We start from the raw sequence: 22634 nt of genomic DNA, 5'->3' as shown, positions 1-22634 counted from the left end.
TACTTGTGTCTACATATTGTTTTCCTTAATAGAATGTATGCTCCCTGAGGGAAAGAACTGTATTGTTTTTGTATTGGTAACTCACCGTGCCTGGCACATAACTCTCTATAAATGTTTGTTGATTGAATAGAGAACCCAGGCTCACGTCCATGCTTGCATGGAACATAGGAACAGGACTTTGGTAGAAAAAAAGTTTTTGTGATAGGATGAGAAATAAAAAATCCCTGGAGAAAATAAAGTTGATAAAACTCAAAACTTCTTGTTTTGTGTTTTTTATTTAATTTTTATAAAAATTATAATTGGTTATATCTGATGTTTGGATACTTACTCCCTTAAAAGTAGTGACTAATTACTCCCCTCCCCAAGTGTGCAATAGAAGGAAACAAATTATTAAGGTAGTATAAAGCTTCTGTTTTGGTAAACTAACATTGGAAATCCAAGGGGCTGCTAATTTTTCACATATAAATGGTAGCCATTAGACTGGGCAACTATGGCATATGCTGTAGGAGAGGGGATTTGACCTTATTCTGTTTCCCCTCTTAGAGACCTCTTTACAAAGGCTGTCTCATTTCAAGCAGGATAGTTAGCGAAAGGGCTGGTGGCTGGATTCTTAGTCTGCAGATGCTGTCAAAAGTTTAAGGTCAAAGCCAATTTAACTTGTGATATCGGAGCTATATTAGTACGTTAGAACATTCCAGTTCTCCCTCCTACTATGTTACCAGTCTCTCTCCACTGCCTCTATCTTCCTTGCATACACACCATTCTCTTTCCTACTTTCTTTGGTGTTTTGGAGATGCTAGAGCTTCTTGTCCCAAGAGAGTATAGTTCTGATGAGAAAAGGGGGGTTGGTTTGCAAAAAATGAAAGTTTAGGGGTGTTTCAGGAGGAGAAAAGACCGAAAAAGGAGGCCTATTTCATGGGCCTAAAGTAGATCCTACAGAGGAGATTGGAATTAAAATTTCATATTCTCCTCTCCAGGTTCCTTCAAGGCCCTGGGGATATAGTTTATGCTGGCCCAGGTATTTAAATTCCTTGTAAGCAGCTAGGTGTTCAGACTTAACTGCCTGGAGTTTCACTTCGCTGTTAAACACTTCCATTCTCTCCTTACTATTGTATGGAGATCATTCTCCTTGGCAGAATTAGCAGATGGAAAAATAAGAGTTGAATAGTTTCACCTTCTTTTTTTCTGCGATTATGTTATCATTCTAAATTAAGCCCTTCTTTCACCCTTCCTGTGTCTCTCCACTCTCCCCAAAGAAAAGCCCTTTCTATTGTGTTTAACCATTATTTCAAACTTCCCCTTATGCTAACTAGGTCTTTATCTCCCTGATAATTTTCTTATAGAACTTGGTCTTTTTTGAGTTTGTCTGTAGTTACCAGCCCTTATTGCATTTTAAACTATTTGCCATTTTAAAATCTTAGTTCCCTGTTCAACCCCTTCAGTTTCCTTGGATACCCTCCCCTGTTAATCACAGTTGATTCTGATGATTTCATTGCCAAAATCTAGTTCTCCAGAACCTCCCATCCGACTGGAGGTGCTTTCTCTTCTAGTATCCCATGCCTTGAGATTCTACTCAGTCTCTCTCCAAACTCCTCAGACTTATGGACACCCATCAGACCATGCCCAGCCTCCCTCTCCTTATCTGACTAAAGCTGCGGATGGTATATTTCTAACTGAACGTTCTTGTGCTGTAGATACGCTCCTGAGAAGTGTGCAAATCAATTTAGTAAGCCAAAGAACACTATCTAAATATGGGCTACTAATATTATAAGTCTAATCCTTAAAAGCTCTGATTTCCTAAACCAAATCATATTTTCTGTGCACAAAGGGAACATGCTATTTAGGAGGACTCCATAATAAATCCTTTTGTAAAGCACCAGTACTGTACTGTGAGTAATCACTTTCTAATTTATCTGCATTGTAAGCTTAGCTTTCCATAGTTCATGTTTTTTGAATGCAAAATGCACCAGAACTGAGGACCCCTTGTATTAGAAGCTGTGTTTTTAAGCTTTTACACAGTGTTTTGTGTTTGTAAAATAGTATAAGTTGTTTTGTGATTCTATTCATTAATTTCTGTGCAGTCATTCTTGTGAATTAGGTCCATGTCATGGCTCCCACTTTGTAGATCAAATGAGAATATATATAAAGGGCTTTGTGAACCTTAAATCCCTATATAATTTCAGCTGTTGCATGAGAAAAATGGAGATAAATGAGCTTTGAGCACCATGTTAGAGGGCCCCTGAGTTAGCAGAGGATTGAAAATATCAGCAGTTCTTAACCCGTAAGTTACATGTTGGTAGGTGGTAGGGCCTCATCGCCTCACTGATTTACCTGAAGTCTGGCACCATTCGATTGCTGTTCTTAACCCAGGCTGTGCCATTCTGACTTGTAAGTTTCCCCAAAGCCCAGTTTTTAAGGTTTTTGGCTTGCACGTGTATCCACGAGTTGGGTGTGCAATATGGGGACGTGAACAGTTTGCATGTGTAAGCAATTACACCATACACTTGTCCTTTCCCCCATCTTGCTCTGGGATAGGGGAAAGCATAACAATTATGGCAGTGATTGGCAGTGTCCCAGAGCTGCTAGGGATATCATTGTAATGCTGCTTTTCTTTCTTTTTTTTCCCCTTCTACAGTGGTTCACACCATTCAGGAAGCCCTTCAGCACACTGTTCTAAAAATAGTGGATCTTTGGACACCTCCAAAGTCTACATAGTATCACACAATAGTGGCCAGCAGGTTACTGGGTCATTGTCCAAATCCTACCACAGGCAAGGAGCAGTCAGCAAATATGTTATTGGTTGGAAGAAATCAGAAGGCAGTCCCACACCCGAAGAATCTGAAGTAAATGAATGTCAGGGGTAAGTAAAGCAACTTCTTTTCCTCTATCTTGGCAAAATAGCGAGGAAAGAGAGAATAGGAAAATGAGCTTTTCTTTCACAGGAGTACATCCTTCCTTAAAGTAATGATGTCTAGAACTTTATTTTTTTCAAAAATTGTTTAGATTTTAACTTACATATTTTTCTTCAAACTCTTGTGTCCATTTCCCAATTTCCCAATTCTTTCAGAGAAAGAATTTTTTTTAAAAAGTCTTTTTTCTTCCTAAAGGCCAAAGATAACTTTTTTTTTCTCAATAGAAATACTTTCAGTAAAGTACTGTTTAAGTTTAAATCTTTGGGAAATGAATAAATTCATGGGTAGAGAGTGTACACATTGAATTTGTGGTAGAGCTAAGTGATCTTTAAACAACAACAAAAAAGTGTGTTTGTTTAACCTAATTTTAACATTGGTTTGGTTTCCTTTTATTTCCTAGACTTTGAAAGGTGAGTTGTTTTATACTTATTTATAAAAGAAAAATTCTTATTGAGCCTTCAACAAAATCTTTTAATCTTGTGATTGTTGCATTTCTGCACTTCTGATGAAAGTGGTAAATTCTTGCATATTTCAGGATGTGCAGAAGGCGGCTAACCAAACAAGTTTAGTTGGTTTTTAAAGAGTCTGGCCTGAAGGACATTTCAATCACTGCATTAACTTTGTACTGGACCAGCCCACCATAATAACATCAGATACTAATGTTTTCAAGTACACACTTGTTCTTTGATGAATATTAAAGATGCCCTCATAGAATTTCTGGAGCTTTATCAAAAAAGGGTATTTTTGAAAAAAATTTTTTCCATTTTGTAAAGTCATCTCTTAGATGCACAGCTGAAAGGTATTTTTACCTTCTCATGTCGTTATAGACAATGTGGTATCATGGTTAGAGAGCTGGCCTTAAAGCCATAAAGAAAGTCTCGTCTCTGTCACATGCTGGACAAGTAATTTAACTTCTTAATGCTGTAGGTCACTCCCTAAGATTGAGAGCATCACAGGTCTTCAGAAGCATTGAAGGAGACGTTAGCAGTGTTGAACTACTGCTGCCCCTCAATATCACGTACGGCCCAAGGGGAAACTGGCACAATACATGTATTGAAAAAAGGTTGGACCCCCAAACTGACTCAACTTACCTCAGATCTTCCACAATAATAATAATGACAACAATGACCAAAATAATAGAAGCTAGCATTTAAATAATACTTTAAGGTTTGCAAAGCATTTCACAGATAATATCTTATTTAACTTCTGTTTGCTTCCATTTCCTCATCTGTAAAATGGGGATAATAATAGCACCTACTTCCCAGGGTTGTTGTGAGGATCAAATGTGATAATAATTGTAAAATGCTTAGCGCAGAGCTTGGCACATAGAAAGTGCTATATAAATAGTGTTGTTGTTATTAATATTATTCTCACAACAACCCTGGGAGATAGGTGCTGTTATTATTCTCATCTTTATCGGTGAGGAAACCGAGGCAGACAGAGGTTAAATGACTTGCCCTGGGTCACATAGCTAGTGTCTGAGGTCAGATTTGAACTCAGGTCTTCCCGACTCCAGGCTGTACCTATCTAGCTGCCTATGCAGTACAAATAAGGCTTGCTAGTATAGATCAGCCCCCTCCCATAGACATTGTTTTGAAAAAGCTGGTGGCAAGGCCCAGAATGTAGGTCTGGACCAGATAACAGAAATTGGTCCTGCCAGAGCTCCTCTTTGTAAAAATACTAGAACATCCCTCATGGATTTCATAAGAAGGCTCTTGAGAAGGCTCTTTGTACATGCCTGCAAACTCACCAAGAAGTACATCTTCCACATTGATTTTCATCATTTTCCAGTTTTCCCTCCTTCCCTGATCCCGTATTTGTTGTTTTTCATGTGTTAGTCTTTTCAATACTTGAAAGTGCATGGTTATTTATACCATTTTAGGAACAAAGTGATGAAATTTTTTTCCCAGGGAAATTGTCATTAGTTTTGTGTTTGTAAGTGAAAGTTTCCAGTTTAAACATTTTCTCTGGAAGCTTTTGCTTAGCTTGTTGCAACACAGGCCTCTCTTTGAACCAAAATTCCTTCAAGGTGCCAGTGATGAGAGCCCTACGCAGTTCGTTTGTGGGAGACTTAGCTGCCACGGTACAGCATAATTCCTAGACTTACAGTTCAATGGTGAAAGCCATTGCCTCTGCTGAGGCTACTACGGTCACTGATTGCTCTCCATTCGGCAGGAAGTAATTGGACTCCAATTCACGCTCTGTGTCTTTGGGAATCTGCAGTCAACTCAAATTGCATTTCCAAAGTCAACTCTTTAAAGATCACTCCTTTGCTTCCCTCCTAGAAGAGAGCTGAAAGACAGTAAAATTCAGTTTGACAGTCTTTTGCTGACCATGAATACGTTTTATTTATCCAAACAGCTTTATGAAATTGTTGATAATTAAAAATGCTTGGCACATGCCAGAAATGGTTACTCTTGAACCATGGGCATCTCCTCTGGACACCATAGGATTGGGACATGGGGTCCAGGTGTCTGACCACCCTCAGTCTCCAAGTTTTTCAGAAGCACACACATTGATTTAAAAACACGGGCTCATCTCTGATGAATTATTGAAACTCAGTTTCCAAATCCAAACTAGGGAAAAAAGGAAGCAGGCTTCATTGGAGGAAGCAGCAGCTTGTTTCCATATATTATGCTCTGGGAATCTGATTTGTTTCTGAATTATTCAAAAATCTTGTCTGGCAATTGAACTTAGTTCATAAATGTAAAATGACTTGGGGATTTGGAGTGAAGGGGCAGCAAAACTGAACTGACTTAATAATAAAGTAATGCACATGTGTATATGTGTATGTGTTTTTGAACACTAGTTAATGCATTTTAATTTATAACATCGCAGGCAGTTTGATGGTTTGCTCCCTGATCCTGTCTCTTTTATACTGATCTGTTCTACCAGAATGTATAGAGATATGGAAGCCATGTCCACCTCAAGTCAACATCAGACCGTGGTTGAGGATGCAGTTTCTGAAACCCAACATGTCCTGTCCAAAGAAGACTTTTTGAAGTTAATGCTTCCCGGCAGCCCTTTGGTGGAAGAGGGCCAAAGAAAGGTTAGCCAACTTAAAAGGATTTTCAGTCCCTACAAGAGACAGTTGCTCAGAAGTAGTCCACTGTTGTTCCCAAAAAAGATCCTGATAGAATCCACTATTTCATATAAATTGAGTGTATCTAAAAGAAGGAGGCACAAATAAGAGACAGAAATAAATGGGCAGACGGGGATACTGAAGCATAAAAGTGGAAAGAGCCCATGAAAGGAGTCAGAAACAATTTGTGTGTCTTTTTTCACTTATAGGTTTAACCTCTTTGCAGAAACCTAAAATAAATGGGAATTGATGTGCATGAGGGGAGGGTTAATGTGGATTCAGGCCAATTTGAAGAATTCTTGTAATTGTGATAATAATAATGAAGGCCTCACCCCAAATGATACTAAAAGCCTGCCCATCTTCTATTGAATATTGGGCTTGAAGCCCTGGAAGAAAAATGTATAATATTGCAAGGGAAGAATATGGGCCTATATTAATTCAAACATGGCTGTTGTCATTGTTTTTAAAGTGAGTTATCATTATGGTTTTTAAAACACTGGCCACATAAAAGATAAGCAAAAGTAATTCTTCAAAGCTCTGATCTAGAACAGCCTTAAGGAATTTAGGTGGACACAGCAGTATTGGGTATTACAGCATCTCTCTGGGTTTGAGGTCTAGCTTAATTATTTATGTAAGCAAAGCTACACCTTTCATGGGTAATCATGGTTCAGCAAGGTGGCACAGGGGATAGCATGTCAGGCCTGGAGTCAGGAAGACCTGAGTTCAAATTTGCCCTCAAACACTAACTAGCTGTGTGACCCTGGGCAAGTCACTTAACCTCTGTCTTCCTCAGTTTCCTCATCTGTAAAATGAAGATAATAATAGCACTGGTCTCCCAGAGTTGTTGTGAAGTTGTGAGATAATATTTATAAAGCTCTTAGCATAGTACCTGGTATGTAATAGGTGCTATGTAAATTATGGTGATGATGATGATGATGATGGTGATTAGAAGTTAATATCTACGTTTAGGATTTCCTTTTCATACTTCAGCTGTGTAGCTTAAACAGATTTTTGTGTCAGAACCAGAAAAGCTAGGTAGCCCCAATTCACCTTTCTCTCTCCTTACATGCTGAGGAACTAATATCCTTCTGTCTCTCAGCTTAGGGAAGGTAGGAGGGAGGCAGAAAAAGGGAGAGAAGTGGTGAATGCTGATGATTAGTTTTCCATGCCTTCTCCTCTCCCCTAGCAAGTGGTCAGCTCCGTTTCTAACTCCTATTTACTCTGACAAAGAGAGTACGTGTTCCATTTAGAAGCCTCTGCTGGTAGCAATGATCATTTTATGAAAGTAGAAAGATCAGGAGGGGAGAGTTTTTGCTGTAAAAGCAGTCTATCCAATGCCCCTTTCAAAATGGAGAATGGTATAGCAAAAGAGGGGGAAGAAATATGCAAGTAAATATAATAATTATAAAGACAGAGTCATGTCAGTAGATTGACTGCTACCCTGACAGGTCTATTAGATTTAAAACTGGAAGAGGTTAGGAAAATGGAAGTCTGTTGCTTTCTAGCTGAGTGAGATTGGACAAATCACTTAACCTTGTTTGGCCTCAATTGTCTTTTTTTGTCAAACGTCAGACGTTGCCTGCCCAAAGGCAGAGAGCTGGGCAGGGGACTAACTTAAAATTCTTCCCAGCTCTAAATGCATGACAGTCAAATTGGAAACATGTGAGCATCTTAGAGCTAGAAGAGACTTTAGAAATCAGGGGAGTCAGCAGAGTGCAGTGACGTTGGAGACTGAGAACTCGGGTTCAGACTCTGCCTCTAATACTACCTGGGTAATCCTGGCCACTTACCCTTTATAGTCCTCAGTTTTCTTATCTGTAAAATGGGAAGGAGGGGTTTAGACTAAATAGGCCCTGAGGTCTTGTCTCAATTTTGATCTGGGATCCTATGTTAGACCCTAATTTTACAGATGAGGCCAAGACACAGACTTTAAATGTCTTCTCTCAAGCTAAGTAGGGGAGCCACGACCGGAACACGGGCTTCCAGACCAGTGTTCTTCCATCATACCATACTATCCCTTATTGAAATTAATGTTCCTGCATTTCCATTTGTTATTGACAGTGAGTCAGAAAAAGAGCAAGCAGCTATAAATTCTAGCTTCCCTAAAGTGGAATTGTACTCCAGTTAACTGAATTATAGCCTTGGAATAACACAAATTAGATCCTACCTCAAGACCCCTTTATTCTCTTCAACCTATAATAATATGCTGCAGAGTGTGATAGTCATGTGTGTAAAGGGAATCCTCTAAGAACCGGATCTCGATGAATCTCTTGTTCTCAACATATAGTGTTAACACATGTGTGTGCTAACATAAGCTCATTAAAGCTTTAGCTTTAAACTGCACTAAGATTTTTTGGGGCACTGTGTACATATGTACATATGTATATACACATATTATATATATAATGTATGTGTACATATATTTTATGTATCTATAGCATATATTATATAAATACTGTAAATCAGAAAACAGTGTAGTATGAGTTCAACTGTGAAGGCAGGCTATTGCAAACATAAATTCTGATAGCATATCCTTTTTGTCAAGAGATTCCTCTTTTAAAACCATGTTTTCCTTTTCTGGTATATGTTTAACTTTGTAGGCCATGTACATGATTTATGTAAGCATTCGTCAGTTAGGAAGAGTTGACAGAATGGAAGGAACACAAAGAATAGGGATATTTTTAGCCCTTCTGCTGCATTCACAAACTTAAATGGCCATGCCCGTGCTTATTTGATGTAAACAATGTTTAAGGACAGCCGGGCGATCATACTTGTTTATCCAACGGGATATGCCTCAGGATGTAAAAGAACATGTTGGAAATGCGGGGTTTTGTTTGATTTTGTTTTTAAGGTGGGGTGAGTGTGTTGTGTGTGTGTGTGTGTTGTGTGTGTGTGTGTGTGTGATTGTGAGAGAGAGAGAGAGACAGAGAGAGAGAGGGTATGTCTGTGTATACCCATATATGTATGTCTCTTCAGAATCAAATGTTTTAGTAAACACTATTGTGAGATTTTTTTTCTCTAAAAGTTATCTTTTAATACAGTTAAAACAATTTCTTGGAGTTTTATTTTTTTCACTAGACTTTACCATTTTCATTCAGTTTATTTGGGTATCCTACAAGGCTGTGATATTTGAAATTACTTTTATTGTCATGTGGATTAGATTGAACCTCACACGCAGTTGATCAGTGCCAAAATTGCCTGGTATTAAAAACCTAGTCGTTTCAAATTAAAATCCATCAGCTTCATGTGTGCATGTGAATAAATGTTGCCTGAAATGGTAACTTTCTCTATTTCCTGAAGCCATCATCATCATCAGGTTGTGGAGGCTCCATTTAGCATTTCAGAATTAATAAAGCTGTGTAGCATCTAATTAATTCATGACCATATTTTGCAGAATGTCAGAGGAGGAAGCATTAAAATCGAATAACTGCTCTGAAACACCAGGGCTGGGGAAGTCAGTGGATCTGCTTCAGCATTTCTAAGCTAGTGTTTTTATGTCTTACTGGGGAAGAACTCACAGAAAGTTTTCATGATACTGCATCAGCCCATTGCATCTAATAGACTTTATTCCATGCCTTCATTTGTTTCCTAATGCTCTTTTCCCCCTCCCCTTTTTTTGAACATATAGTTTTCATTTTATGGGAACCTGTCTCCAAGAAGGTCCCTGTACCGCACACTCTCTGATGAAAGTATATGCAGTAACCGCAGAGGATCTTCCTACGGCAGCTCGCGGAGTTCCATCCTCGACCAAGCCTTGCCCAACGACATTTTGTTCAGCACCACCCCGCCGTACCATAGCACACTCCCGCCTCGGACCAACCTGGCACCAGGCATGGGAGGCCTAAGAAGTGAGTGGCGTTGCGGTATGTTTATGACCATGTCTCTGGTTCCATTAGTGTCTCGCGGCTTCTGGGTTTTTTTCATCTGAAGTGTTTCTTCTATTAATGCTGCATCCTGTGCTTCATCTGATTAAACCTGGGTCTGAATCCCTGGCGTGCTGCCTACTGGCTATGTGACCTTTAAAAAAAAATTGCTTCCCTCCTCTCGGGAGCACAGTGTCCTTATCCATAATCTGAAAGACGTTGGACTAAGATCATAGATCCAGAACTGGTCGGGATCTAGTCCTGCCTCTTCACTTTACAGGAGAGGAAACTGAGGCCGGGGGAGGGCAGAAGTCTTGGCCAAGGTCACATGGGTCATTTCAAAGGTGGAAATTGATCCCAGTTCCTCTGACTCCAAAACCCGTGCTCTTCATGCTCTAACATGCTTTCTCCTACCTGCTGGCTTTAAATTCTATGGGGTTTTTTTGTAATTAAATTAATTTTTTTCTTTTAATTTTGTTTTTATTTTATTTTCAGTTCTGAGTTCTCTCCCTCCCTCCTTTATGGTCTTTTAATAGAGAGACAATTTTGTTCTTGTTGTTCAGTCATTTCAGTTGAGCCTGATTCTTTATATATCCTGTTTGGGGTTTTCTTGGCAAAGATACTGGAGTGGTTTGCCATTTCCTTTACCGCCTCATTTTACAGATGAGGAAACTGATGCAAACAGCGTTAAGTGTCCTGCCCAGAGTCACAGCTGGTGAGTATCTGAGGCCAGATTTGAACTCGGGTCTTCCTGACTCCAGGCCCAGCATTCTACCACCACATAGCTGCCCCAAGAAAGACGACATAGGGTGGTAAAAAGAGCACTGGACTTAAGTCAAGAGACCTGGAACCCAAATCCCATTATTCGCCATTGGACCATGAACAAGCTTTCCCATCTTTCCAAGCCAGTGCTTTTCTCATCTATAAAATGGGAATGCTAGATTTTGTTTCATCTACCAGACAAGATTGTTGTAAGGAAGATGCCTTGTAAATCTCAAAACACTCTGGGAATGTGAGTTAATATCATGACTCTTATTTTGAAAACATGAAAAATGCTTAAAGGAGACATTTTTGACAAAGTAAGTTGTGATGTGTACATTGTTCATAGATGGGGTTAACTGAAAAACCTACTAGAAATACCGACACAAGTCAAGTTCAGCACCCACTGAACCTTTGGGATGAGCTCTGTATCAGGCTTTAACTTTTATAACTGTAAAGAAAAAATATCTAAAATTGTATTATGAAAATAGTTAGGAAAAAGGAAAAAGTGGTCTCATAATCATCCTTTTTTCTTATTCTCTAAAGTAAATATGTGGTGTAGCATGAAAAAGAAGAGCTGACAAAGGTAGGAATCCTAGTCTAGGCTTTATCCTCTGTGACGCTGAGCAAGATCTTAAACCTCTCTTGCCTTTCATATCTCCATCTGTAAAATAATGGAGTTGGACTAGATTATGTCGAAGGTTCTTTTCTGCTCTAGAATTATTTGATTTTGAATAGTTGGACGAGTTCCAAAAGCCGAACTTTTGAATTACATTTTTTCAGATTATTTTCTTTGCAAATCAGTTTTACCACCATTTTCCTAGGTAAAACTATTATGTTTTACAGAGATACAGGAATTTAAAAGAAAGTATCCATCATCAGGGTTGCATTTCATGGCATTTAGTATGTTTTGATAGAGCATCCAAATTGTTATACTCAGTGAAATGATAAACTTGTTTGTGTGTGTAGTGAGACAGCTAGTTGTTGTAGCAGATGGAGCACTGAACCAGGGATCAGGAAGAGCTAAGTTCAAATCCAGCCTCTGCCCCTTACTGCAGCTATATGACTCTGGGCAAGTCAGTTAACCTATGTTTGCCTCAGTTCTTTCATTTGTAAAATGCAGATAATAATATCACTTACCTCCTAGGGTTGTTATATGGATAAAGTGAGATAAAATGTAAAGCACTTTGCACAACCAGGTAAAAGCAACCAGATAAATATTGGCTTATTTTTATGATTCTAAGCTTGAATTGAAAGCAATCCCTGTCTCCTTTGAAGTTTCCTAATCTATTACTTTAGTGATACAATATTCTAAATATTGTAGGATTCATTCATGTAAATGGAAATAACACTTGCAACTGTTCCTTGATCACAATAAAGTAAGGTACATAATGAAGGTCAAATATTCTACCATTCTCCAAAGAAGTTGCTTTTAAATGAATGTTAGTGTCATCTTGCATTTAGTTCACCACAGTACTTCAGCATTTCAAAAAGATTTTATTTTATTCTCTCTACTATCACAGATCTTCAACCCTACTATAAATTATCCACATTTTATGAGTGGCCAAAGGGAATTCATCACCTGGTGGCCAATTTCTGGTATAAAGAATACCATGTATGTACAACTTGGATCCAGATCCTGCTATATTGTTTCATAAATTGCCTGCAGCTTTGGGGTGATGTTTCAAAGATTTGTAATAATAGCTGTTTCATGATGAGAAAGCAATGTGATCAGTCAGTCAGTCAGTGAGAATTTATGAAGTGCCTCCTATTTGCCAGGCACTATGCTAAAAGTGCTGGGGTACAAAGGAAGGCAAAAGAGAACCTCTCCTCTCAAGGAATTCCCAGTCCAGTGGGAGGAGAAAACCTGTAAATAGCCACCTACAAATGAGATACATACAGGCTAAATCAGAGATAATCAACAGAGAAGTCACTAGTGTTAAAGGGGATAGAGAAAGGCTTCTTATAGAAGATGAGATTTAATTTGGGACTTGAAGCCAAGAGGGCAAAAATTACAGAATGGAGGACAGCCAGGGAAAATGCCCAGAGGTGGAAAATGGAGTGTCCATTGTAAGGGACAGCTAGGAGCCACTGTCACTCAATTGTACATAACAGTATATAGGGGTAACTTGTAAGAAGACTAGAACGGTAGGGAGCCGGGTCAGGGTATGAAGGTGTTTGAACACTGAGCAAATTATTTTATATTCGATCATGGAAATGACAGGGATTCTCTGGAGTTCATTGGATGATCAGACTTGTGCTTTAGGAAAATAATTTGATATCTGAGTAGTAGATGGACTGTAGTGGAGAGAAACTTGAGGTGAGGAGACCAGCCAGTGGGCTACAGGTATAGTGGAAAGAGTATTGGAGTCAGTATCACAAAGACCTGGGTTCAGATCCTGGCTCTGACATTTTCTAGTTGTCTTGAGTATAGTCAAGTTACTGTGAGCCTTCCGTTCTTCATCCTCATCATCCCTGTGTAGTGTGTATCTCAGAGGCTTGTTATGAAGAGTTCTTTGTCAACCTTAAAGCGTGTGCGTGTGTGCGTGTGTGTGTGTGTGTGTGTTGGTTAAAATCATTACCCATATGCTATTACATATTTACTCTCATGCTGCCTTATTGTTTCCAAACCACAGAGGCAGAGAAATAGGTTTTTCACTAAAATGCTGCTGTTTTAGCCACTGCCCCAAATCACAAACTGTCTTCTTCATTCCCTTTTCTTAGCAAGGCGATAAAAACAAAGACTTCATCAAAATTTACCCAGCTAGACCTTTTTGCCTGTTGTTGGTGGGTAGCCCATTTGGCAGAACTATTAAAATATCCTCTTCCCTCCAAAAACCTGGCAGCATAGAAGGCCAAGATGCATTCAAGAAAAAGAGTAGAGAGTGTTGTAAAGGATATGGCAAATCCCATCCCCAAATTCCCTCGACGTGTTTCTGACTTATTGAACTAAAGATTTATAGCTCTGTCTCATGGCCACAGCAGTCTCTATGATTCCTAGAGTCTGTCTCCTCTCCACCGAGGCAGATGTAAATGGCTCTGAGCTTTTCTCGGTTATGGGTCATGCAGAGATTCTTGGAAGAGACCCATGGAACAGACTCCTGAGAAGTCAGGACTCTCTGGGAACGAGTAGACACTTTGAAATGGGAGCAGTCTGCAAAGAAGCATTCCTAGCATATGTTTCCAAACAGGGACTGGAAGGGGATCCGACATTTCAGACTTAGGTAACACACTTGCCCTAGCTTCGTGTAACCCTTCTTGAAGATTGGTTCCATCAGACTTCCTGGCACTGGCTGGTTGCTCGCCAAACCCACCAGCATCCTGGAGACTGTACTTGGAAGGAAGAATAGTGTCATGGAAAGAGCAAGGGATCTAGAGTCAGAGCCAGCAGGTATTTATTGAGTATCTCCTATGTTCCAGGAGCTGTGCTAAGTGCTGAGGATACAGAGAAAGTCAAAAACAGCTCCTGCCCTCAAGGAGCTCACTATCCAGTGGGGGAGACAACATGCACATAACTATTTACAAATAAGATATGACACAGGATAACTTGGAGTCAGAGGACCTGGGTTCACATGATAGCTTTTGCCACCTATTCTCCATGAGACCTAGAACAAATCACTTCACTTTTATGGGCTTTAATTTCCTCAACTGTAAGATAAAGGACTTGGACTAGATGATGGGGTCCTTTCCAGCTGAAAATCTGTGATCTTGTATGGAATATTAGGACTCCTGAACTGGAACGTGTCCAGGAATCACTTACTTTCCCAATATAAGGGTAATCAGGAGGGGAGATAGCTTACAGTAAACGGAACGAAGTCTTCTCAGAGGCAGGTAGCCCAGCTCTTCGAAAACAAACCACTCATATATGGTTTTTCCTACCCAGGGGAAAAAGTCCAGCAGTTAACTGCTAGAAGGGCTGTCCTGTGCCTGTTTCTACTCATTCTCCTCACAGGGAGAGCCTTTGCTTAGAGAAATAATAACATCTAAATAGTCCCAAATTTTAATTTGTTTCAGACTATTTCCATCTCTTGAATCCTGGCATTTTAAGTTCATACTTTTAATTCGTACATCTTTTTTGAAGCCACTGAAATGTGCCAGATAAGTTTATCAATGACTTTTTAAGATGTAGAGATTCTTAACACAATCCATCAACAGAAATGTTCTGGATTAGGTCTTGTCCTTGCATTTAGGTCAGTATTTGTTCCTCCTACGATCTGCATCCTAGATGGATTATAATAAGGGAATTCCATGATGGACCACTCACAACAAATCATGAAAATGAGAATTGAGACTTGCTGTTTCAGAAACTAAGTCAGATACAGATGATATAAAAAGTGTATGTGTGGGAAGGAAATTCTGAGCACTGGGAAAATGATAGTGGTATTCCTAAGCCTAAGTAATTTAATGGGATTTTATTTTTTTTTGTATAAAGAATTAAAAAAAAGAATACTGTTCCTTCAGTTTAAGAGGACCAGAATGGAGGAGACGGGATCAAAGTCATGAAGAGCGCATAGTTAGCAGGAAGGATAGGCTTGTTCAACAAATCCTACAGCACTAGTATCTCTGAAAGAGGAATTTTTTTTTAAATGCACTTTATTCAGAGGTTGGTAAACCTGACGAATTCCTTACATATGAGAGACGCTATTGGCTAAAAACATAAATAGATTGAATAAGGTTATAGTCAAGTTCACTGATGATAGATGCTGGCCATTAAAAAAAAAAAAACTGAGGTTGTTTTGGAATAGATCGTACCCCCTTTAGGGTTGGTGTCAAGAAGGGCAATGGCGGTGCCTTCCTAAAATTTCCCTAATCCTTCTGCCAGAGGCAGTGCATTGGGCTGGTTGGATCATTTCTCTGTTTTAATCTGGAATTTCTCACTCTCCTCTGTCCTCTGCGATAAGTGTCCTATGGTTTCTGGAGAGTGATTGTAAAACTTGAGATCTCCAACTACCAGGAAATGCTATCAAGAAAGCTACTCAGTATTTGTTATCAGAATAACATAATAATAATAAAATCGGAATTAATAAAGATGGATTATATGAGTGAGGGGACTTTTGTAAATAGACAGGAAACCACAGACTCGATGTCATTATGCCAAGAAGCAGGGCAGGAGAGTGGGGAAGGAGATCTGGCAGACCTGCACAAACACTAACATTTTCTTTAAAAAACGAAACAAAACAAAACAGTGAATTGTTGAGTAGAACTCCAAACTGGAGCCACACCAGACATGAATAGAAACAATAGGCAAGGGAAAGAAGAGGAAACGACCCTTCCAAGTAGATGATTACATTTGTCTCTGCCAGTTGGTTTAATAGTTAACTATTCCATTTTCTGGAGTTGTATCAAATCTCCTTGGGGGGTGTGAGAGAGGAGCTCCTCCAGAAAGTTCAGAATTGTAAATCATTAGAGTCAGCATTTTTCTCCACTCACTAAGCTTCAGGTCATGATTGGCCTAGACAGGTGGCTGCCTGTCCATGTGGAGCTCCTTTGGTGTTCAGGTCACTGAGGTGCTGGTGCCTTAGCTTAGCCACCATACTTTTGTTGATTTTCTGTGGAAACTTCAAATCTCATCCTTAGTTCTTATGAACTCTCAGCTGTTCAGTCAAGTATCTCTGCCTCCCAGTAAGCAATATTTTTTCCAAGCCAAGAATCAGAACACAGGATAATCCTTCTGTAAGAATTCATTTTAAAACTACCCTTTATGTTATTTTTATTTTTTTTTAAATTGGAACTGTCCTGAAAAAATCTGGGATTTGTATTTATCTTGCATCACAAAATTATAAGGGTGACTCAGAGTTCCCATTCCCCCTGCATTCATCATGGTCAGAAGACTGACCACCTGCCTTCAACCGAAGGAGAATTACGGCTAGCCTTGTTGAACTGTTGTCAAGTGAGTTAATATTTTTACAACACTTAATACTTAATTTCAGAACAAAGTAAGCACTTTGTCCTCTCCTCTCTCCTTGAACAAATGCAAGACTGGGAATCAGAAGACCTGCATTCTGTCGCTAGATTTGTCAGTGACAAGTTTTATAAGCATGTTATTAGCCTTTGTAGTTCTCAGTTTTCCTTCAGTTAAGTGAAGATTTCTTACCTGCCTTACCTCCAGAGTATTAGTGTGACCTAGCACATGGTCACCTATGGTACCTACTGGGGGCAGATCGCTAAACCTCTCTGTGCCACAAGCTGTGGGAAACCCTGAGCTGTAATTCCAACAATGGCCCAGAGAGATGAGACTGAAGAAAAGACAGACCCTACAGTGGTTCCGCAGTGACCAGTACATGTCCCAGTAGATGTCCCAGCCAGCAACTGGGAGGAAGCAGGCAAACTTATGGAGTGACGATCAAGGACCCCATAAACTTGATATGATTTCCCACCATTCCTTAAGGCCTCTTGGAGACTGAAAGCAGTTAGAAGGACAGCCTACTATTGGGTATTCTGGAAAGGCTGTCCCCCATAAGGAAGCATACAGTTGAGTTTGTCTCTGCCTTGCAGAACTATAGTGAGGATCTTAGAGCCCTAAATAAATGCTAGCCAATAATGCAGTTTTTGCAAATTATTGATGGCATAATTAATGACAAAACCAGAGCACCACTGATAGCTTCGTTAGGTATTGCCCTTCATGTCCCATCGTTAACTTATTATGGTTCAGGGTTTTTGTTTTTGTTTTGTTATGTTTTTTGTCCTTTCTGAAAATCACTCTCTGATCTCTTCATCATAAGTGACCAAATTTGGTTTTAACCTGAAGAAGCTTCCCCTGCAGTAATAAAACTTAAGTTTAAGAGAACCCTGGAATTTCTTTGTAAACATTCTACAATAAAATTTATTCACTTTTAAATTTTCTAAAATTTATTTATTCGCTTAACCTGAATGAGCTTACAATCTAATGGGGAAACAGAGACACTTACATGAATATCTGGAATCTACTTTTTCATTAAATTATAGTGAGTGATCCAGAGTTACACAGCAGTCAATGGCAAAATAAATTGTAATTTAAAATCTCCTTTTCTTGTATCAGTTTCTCTGTTAGTCGTATATGTGTGTGTGCATGCACATTCGATGTACATGTGTATAAAGCTAAACATATACTTGTGATAGATGGTAGAAAGGAGCTTGTTTGGCTCAAAGCTAAAAGAAGCAGGCAACCCCAACTCCACTGATCCCTCCTGTCACAAGGACTAAGCATGTACATGGGACCAAATATTCCTATACCTGCATTTTAAGGGAGGTAAGAGGATGATAAAAAGGGTGAGAGCAAAGTAGCAAATCCTGTGAATATTTCTTTTCTTCCCTGCTTTCCCCCTCCCCCAATTCCCAGCAAGTAGGAATCAGCTGCTGATTTAATTGAGCTCCTCTTTGACCTGGCCAAGGACAAAGAATGTCCCATTTTAGAAGCTTCTGCTTGAAGCATTGGTTGTTTAATCAAAGCAGAAAAAAATGAGAAGGGAGGGTCACACTAGAAAAATATTATCTTTGTTTTTCCTCTCAAAATGGGGGCCAGTGGAGCAAGGGCAGAAATAAGTAAGTTAATAAGATGATTAGCAAGGTAGCATAATGTGAATAGTTTAACAGCTACCTTTGACAGTTCTTTCAGATATAAATATAATAGAGGTTAGGAAAGCCTGAGCCTATAACTTTTGAATGAGGATGAAAGTTAATTTTAGCCCCAAACACCCTATCCTTATACAACTGACATCAAAGCTCATTTCCAAAGGTTCACTGCTCTTTTAATAAAGCTCTTATAAGGGCAATTTTCCAAATGCTCTAGCTCGGTTCAGATGCCAGAATTTCTCATCTACCCAAAAATTGTGGGTACAGAAATTACAGGTGTAGTTTGTTAATTATGCCCTGAGTTTCCTTAATTGCAAGCTCAGTCAGCCAGGTGGTCATTATTTTGAGTGGTCTAATTAGTCAAATGTATTCACAAGTATCAGCATGTAACTCTTTTGGGTGGGCATGGAAATTATGAGGCAAAAGAAAGTCCAGTTGAAGGCCTTCCAAAGTTTGCTGGAAAATACCCAAAGAATGCTTTAAAAAAAATAGAACTCAGCATTATGAGTAATAAAAAAACAAAGCAGTAGAATCATTTTTAAAGAAATTGCAACTCCTACAAAGGAAGAGTGATAAATCATTAAGTATCATATGTAGGAGGTGTTTCTGGTATGACTCATTATTATCAAGCCACTTGATTTAGGACAAATGGAGAAAAGTAGAGTAAACCACAGGTTTTGTATATAGTAAATAACTTTCAGTCTCTGTCTTTTGTATATAATTCAGCAATAAAATTGTCCTCTTACCATCTATACTTATATGAATGAATGAACAAGTGAACATTTACATGATTAAATGAAATTAATATGGTTCAATTCATAAAACTTTGTTCAAATCTCTATCTTAAATCAATGGACTCTACTATAGGGCTTTTTCCAGTCATCAATGTTGGAAGATGTTTCCTTCAAGGCTTTTTATGTGTTAAAAGCATTAGACAGAAAAATAAAATGGCACCAGAATCTTGTAGTCTGTAGCTGGGCTAGGTCGAATTCAGAGGTAATGGTTCCAAGGAAAAACATCATTGCTAAATGTTGATAATGTACATAGTCTAAATGCTAACTCCCTTTCTGCCATAGTTTCTTCTGTGACTTCACTTGAATTAGTTAACCTTCAGTTTTCTGCTTCTCCCCAACTTTTTGAGTCTATTTTTAACTGTATGTGTCTTAGGGAAATCAGCAGCTTAAATTTTTGATTTTTTTTTAATGAGGGCAGGGAGATGTCTCTTAAGGGGGAAGGAAAGAAGATGTTGTAGGTGAATTTCCCAAGGGGATGATGTTGTAGAGAGTTCTCTGTGATATCACTGACACTGTGGTTTTGTTTTTTGTTTAGATGAGTTCTGGCTCTCCGATGGGTCCTTATCGGATAAGTCCAAATTCACTGATCCAGGTCTGATGCCCCTCCCAGACACTGCCACAGGGTTAGATTGGTCCAACCTTGTGGATGCTGCACGGGCATTTGAAGGTAAAGATTAAAGTGGCCCAAAGATCGTTTTTTTTTTTTTTAATGCTATGCAGTGTTTCTGTACATTTCCTAGAATCAAGCTCTTGTGTTGTGTAGATGAACTCTAGGGTATTTTAGTCCCCAGAGGGGAAAGCTTGTGTGTAGTGTTGTTTCCTTAGGGAGCCTGTGCAGATTAGAGTGAAAGGGTATTAGGATGAGACTCAAGACTAGGGTTGCAATTCCATGTGACCTTGGACAAGTCACTTCCTCTTCTGTTCCTAACTTTTCTCATCTGAAAAGTTGAGTGCTTTGGACTCATATGGTCCCTAGGGTCTCTTGTAAAATCCATCCTGTGATTATTGTTTTTCTAAGGCAGGGAGCTCCTTTTTTTGTTTGTTTGTTTTTTGTTTTTATTTTTTGTCAAGAAGGGTAAGCATTGACAGGGAAAGTCTGAGAGTCATCCTCCACCACTAAGATGTGATTGTGGTATATATAAGATGTTTCCTTTGGCTTCTAATTTCATGTCAGTTGGTGAAAGGTCCATGCTGATTCTTTTAAAGAATGTTATCAGAGTGTTTTCTGTAGGAAGAAGTGGAGAGTAAGAACAGAGCCACTGGAAGGGACTTGTCCATTCCTTCCTCTTAAAGTAATGGATTCCCCAAGGCTCCTTGAAGGCAGAGATTTTTGTGTATTTATATCGTTAGAGCCTGACACAGATCTTCACATAGAGCAGGTGTTTGTTGATTTCGCGCAGATCTTCTTGAAGGGTATACTTGATAGATTCCTCAGCCAGTGGAAGTTACCATGTTTTCTAGAATTTCCATCAGGAAGGGGAACACAGCTAGCCTTGACTCATTTGTAGCCCTTTCCTCTTCTCCGTACCTCTCCTCCCCTCAGTAAGCTCTTAGGGCTTCCAAGCTATGAAGGGCAGAGCCGCTACTCTAAAGGAAGGGCCCAGAAGTTAGAGGTGTATCAGAGGAGCAGCACAGCTTGGTACGAAGGACAAAGTGCTCTTAGAATCAGGAGACCTGAGTTCCTCTCCTAGCAATATCAATAACTGTCTAGGCAAATCGTTCACATCTCTGAACTTCAGTTTCCTTATTTGTGAAATGAGAGGATTACTCTAGATAATCCCTAAGGTGTCTTCCAGGCTTTAAATTCTATGATTGTAAATAATGATGTTCAACTTGCTTATACCAAGTTTAAAATTGCTTCTGAGGTCCCAAGGGTGAGTTTGAAATATCAGTATAGTATGCAAAATTTATGGAGAAAACAATGACTCTCTGAACCATCTCAGGGAAGCCTAAAGGTGCTTTTCCCAAGGGCTTTCCATAAAATTCTGAATGGCAGCTCTCCTGACCCTCACCATCTGGTACTGATGATTTGAAAGTTTCTCTCTTTTAACTCAAGACAGACAAGGCTGTGATGTAGCACAGGTGGGGCAGGGGAAACCCCTGCGGAATGAGTGTGAGCTGTAACCGCTCCCTCCATAGAAGGAGTCAGCCTGCCCTGAATTCCCTGGTTAACTGCCTTGCAAGTCCTTGTCCTGCTTGGGAGCTTCAGCATCCAGCTGCCTGCCTTGTAATGAGGCCCCAACTCTGGCGTTATCAAAAGCAAAATCCCTGTTGTTTTTTAAACCAACAAAACACAACAAAAAAAAAAAAATCCTAGGGCTTGTGGCCTGTTTACTCGAGTCTGTCCTCGCACTTTCAGTAACCCTTCCCTTGTGCTGTCCTAGAAGTTGGAGACCAGCGAAAGGCAGAATTGCTTTGCCAGCCTCAATTCAAAGCTGATCTGGGAAGCAAATTCAACAAATTTAATTCAATGAATGTATTATGCCTCTGCTCTGTGCAAGGCACTGTTTGTTAGCTAGGGTATTTTACTCTGCGTGTGTGTGTGCGCGTGTGTGTGTGTGTGTGTGTGTGTGTATGGGTGTGGGTGTGTGTGTCCGTGTGTCCAAGAGTGCATATGCTTGGAACGATAGAATGGGGTTATCTCTGCAGTAGAGGTTTGAGCAATAATAGTTATCACTGATTACTGTTTTTTATCCCATGGGTCATCCACTGGGGAGTACTTTACTATGTAAACTCTTGGATCTTGAATAAAGCTTGGGGCTTCCTCTGTGTTTTTTGATAGTGTACCTAGAGAAGGCTGTAGTACAGTGGAGAAAGCATGGGCTTTTGAGTCAGAGGACCCAGGTTCAAATCCTGGCTCAGCCATTTATGCCTAACTTGACCTCGAACAAATCAGTTTCGTCATCTACCAAATAAAGAAATTGGACTAGGTGACCTATTAAGATCCCTTCCATCTCTAAATCTGTGAGCCCGATATCCCAATTGCTGGCCCTCAAATCCCATGGATAGGTCTTATGATCAAACAGATACCTACTGAGGGTGTTTTGAGGGCCCGTGGCAGAGGCCCTTGCACAGAAATCATGTTCCCCTAACTTCCAATATACTATATGAAGTGGTACCAGTTTTTTTTTCTTTTGAGATTTTTATTTTTTTTTAATGCAGATACCTTTGAGAACTTATTTGATAACTAACTACAGTAATATTTTTTTTAAGAATCAGCTATATCTTAGTAGATGATTTGGAGAACTGCCATAACTGAAAAGGTAGGACACCCTAAAGCGAGCCTGTTGGTAGAGACTTTGTCAACCTACTCCAGCTAGTTATTGAATAACAGACATGGAGTTGATCACCAAGCATATACTTGAAGTCTTTCTAGCTTGGGCAGGACCTGCCCAAACTTGAGCTCTTCTGGCATAGCCTACGAGAAACTAGGGTCACAGCTGTCATGAGGTGGCATTGGAGTTCTTCAATGTTAGTGATAATGGTGGTATATTAATGCTATTATACCTTTTTTGAGATTTTCATTGTAAGTCAATTTCCCTAGGCCTAAGTTTCTTCATCTATAAAATGAGGGTGTTGGGCTGGATCTTTAGGGTTCCTTCCATTTCTCTAAAATGGAGATCAAAGAGTTTAAGCTAGAGGTATAATATGGTTTATGGGTTGACATTAAGCT

At 39.5% G+C, this 22634-nt stretch overlaps 1 protein-coding gene across 7 annotated transcripts in view; it reads left to right on the top strand.

Moving 5' to 3' along the window:
* LOC114050135 (signal-induced proliferation-associated 1-like protein 2) overlaps nt 1-22634 on the top strand; it is a 257408-nt gene that overhangs the window by 221083 nt on the left and 13691 nt on the right. For 3 of the 7 annotated variants that reach the window (XM_027871715.1, XM_027871714.1, XM_027871712.1), the window contains exons 16-19: nt 2636-2860; nt 5808-5961; nt 9623-9857; nt 19497-19628. In XM_027871715.1, coding sequence (XP_027727516.1) covers nt 2636-2860; nt 5808-5961; nt 9623-9857; nt 19497-19628 — 746 coding nt within the window. The remainder of the gene's footprint in view (nt 1-2635; nt 2861-5807; nt 5962-9622; nt 9858-19496; nt 19629-22634) is intronic. The other 4 variants (XM_027871713.1, XM_027871716.1, XM_027871717.1 and 1 more) reach the window with 3 other exon arrangements.

Source organism: Vombatus ursinus, unplaced genomic scaffold, assembly GCF_900497805.2.
Source record: "Vombatus ursinus unplaced genomic scaffold, bare-nosed wombat genome assembly UNPS02014798.1, whole genome shotgun sequence".
NCBI classification, from domain to species: Eukaryota; Metazoa; Chordata; class Mammalia; order Diprotodontia; family Vombatidae; genus Vombatus; species Vombatus ursinus.
Note: the sequence above shows the minus strand (reverse complement) of the source record. Positions and strands in the feature narration are given on the sequence as shown.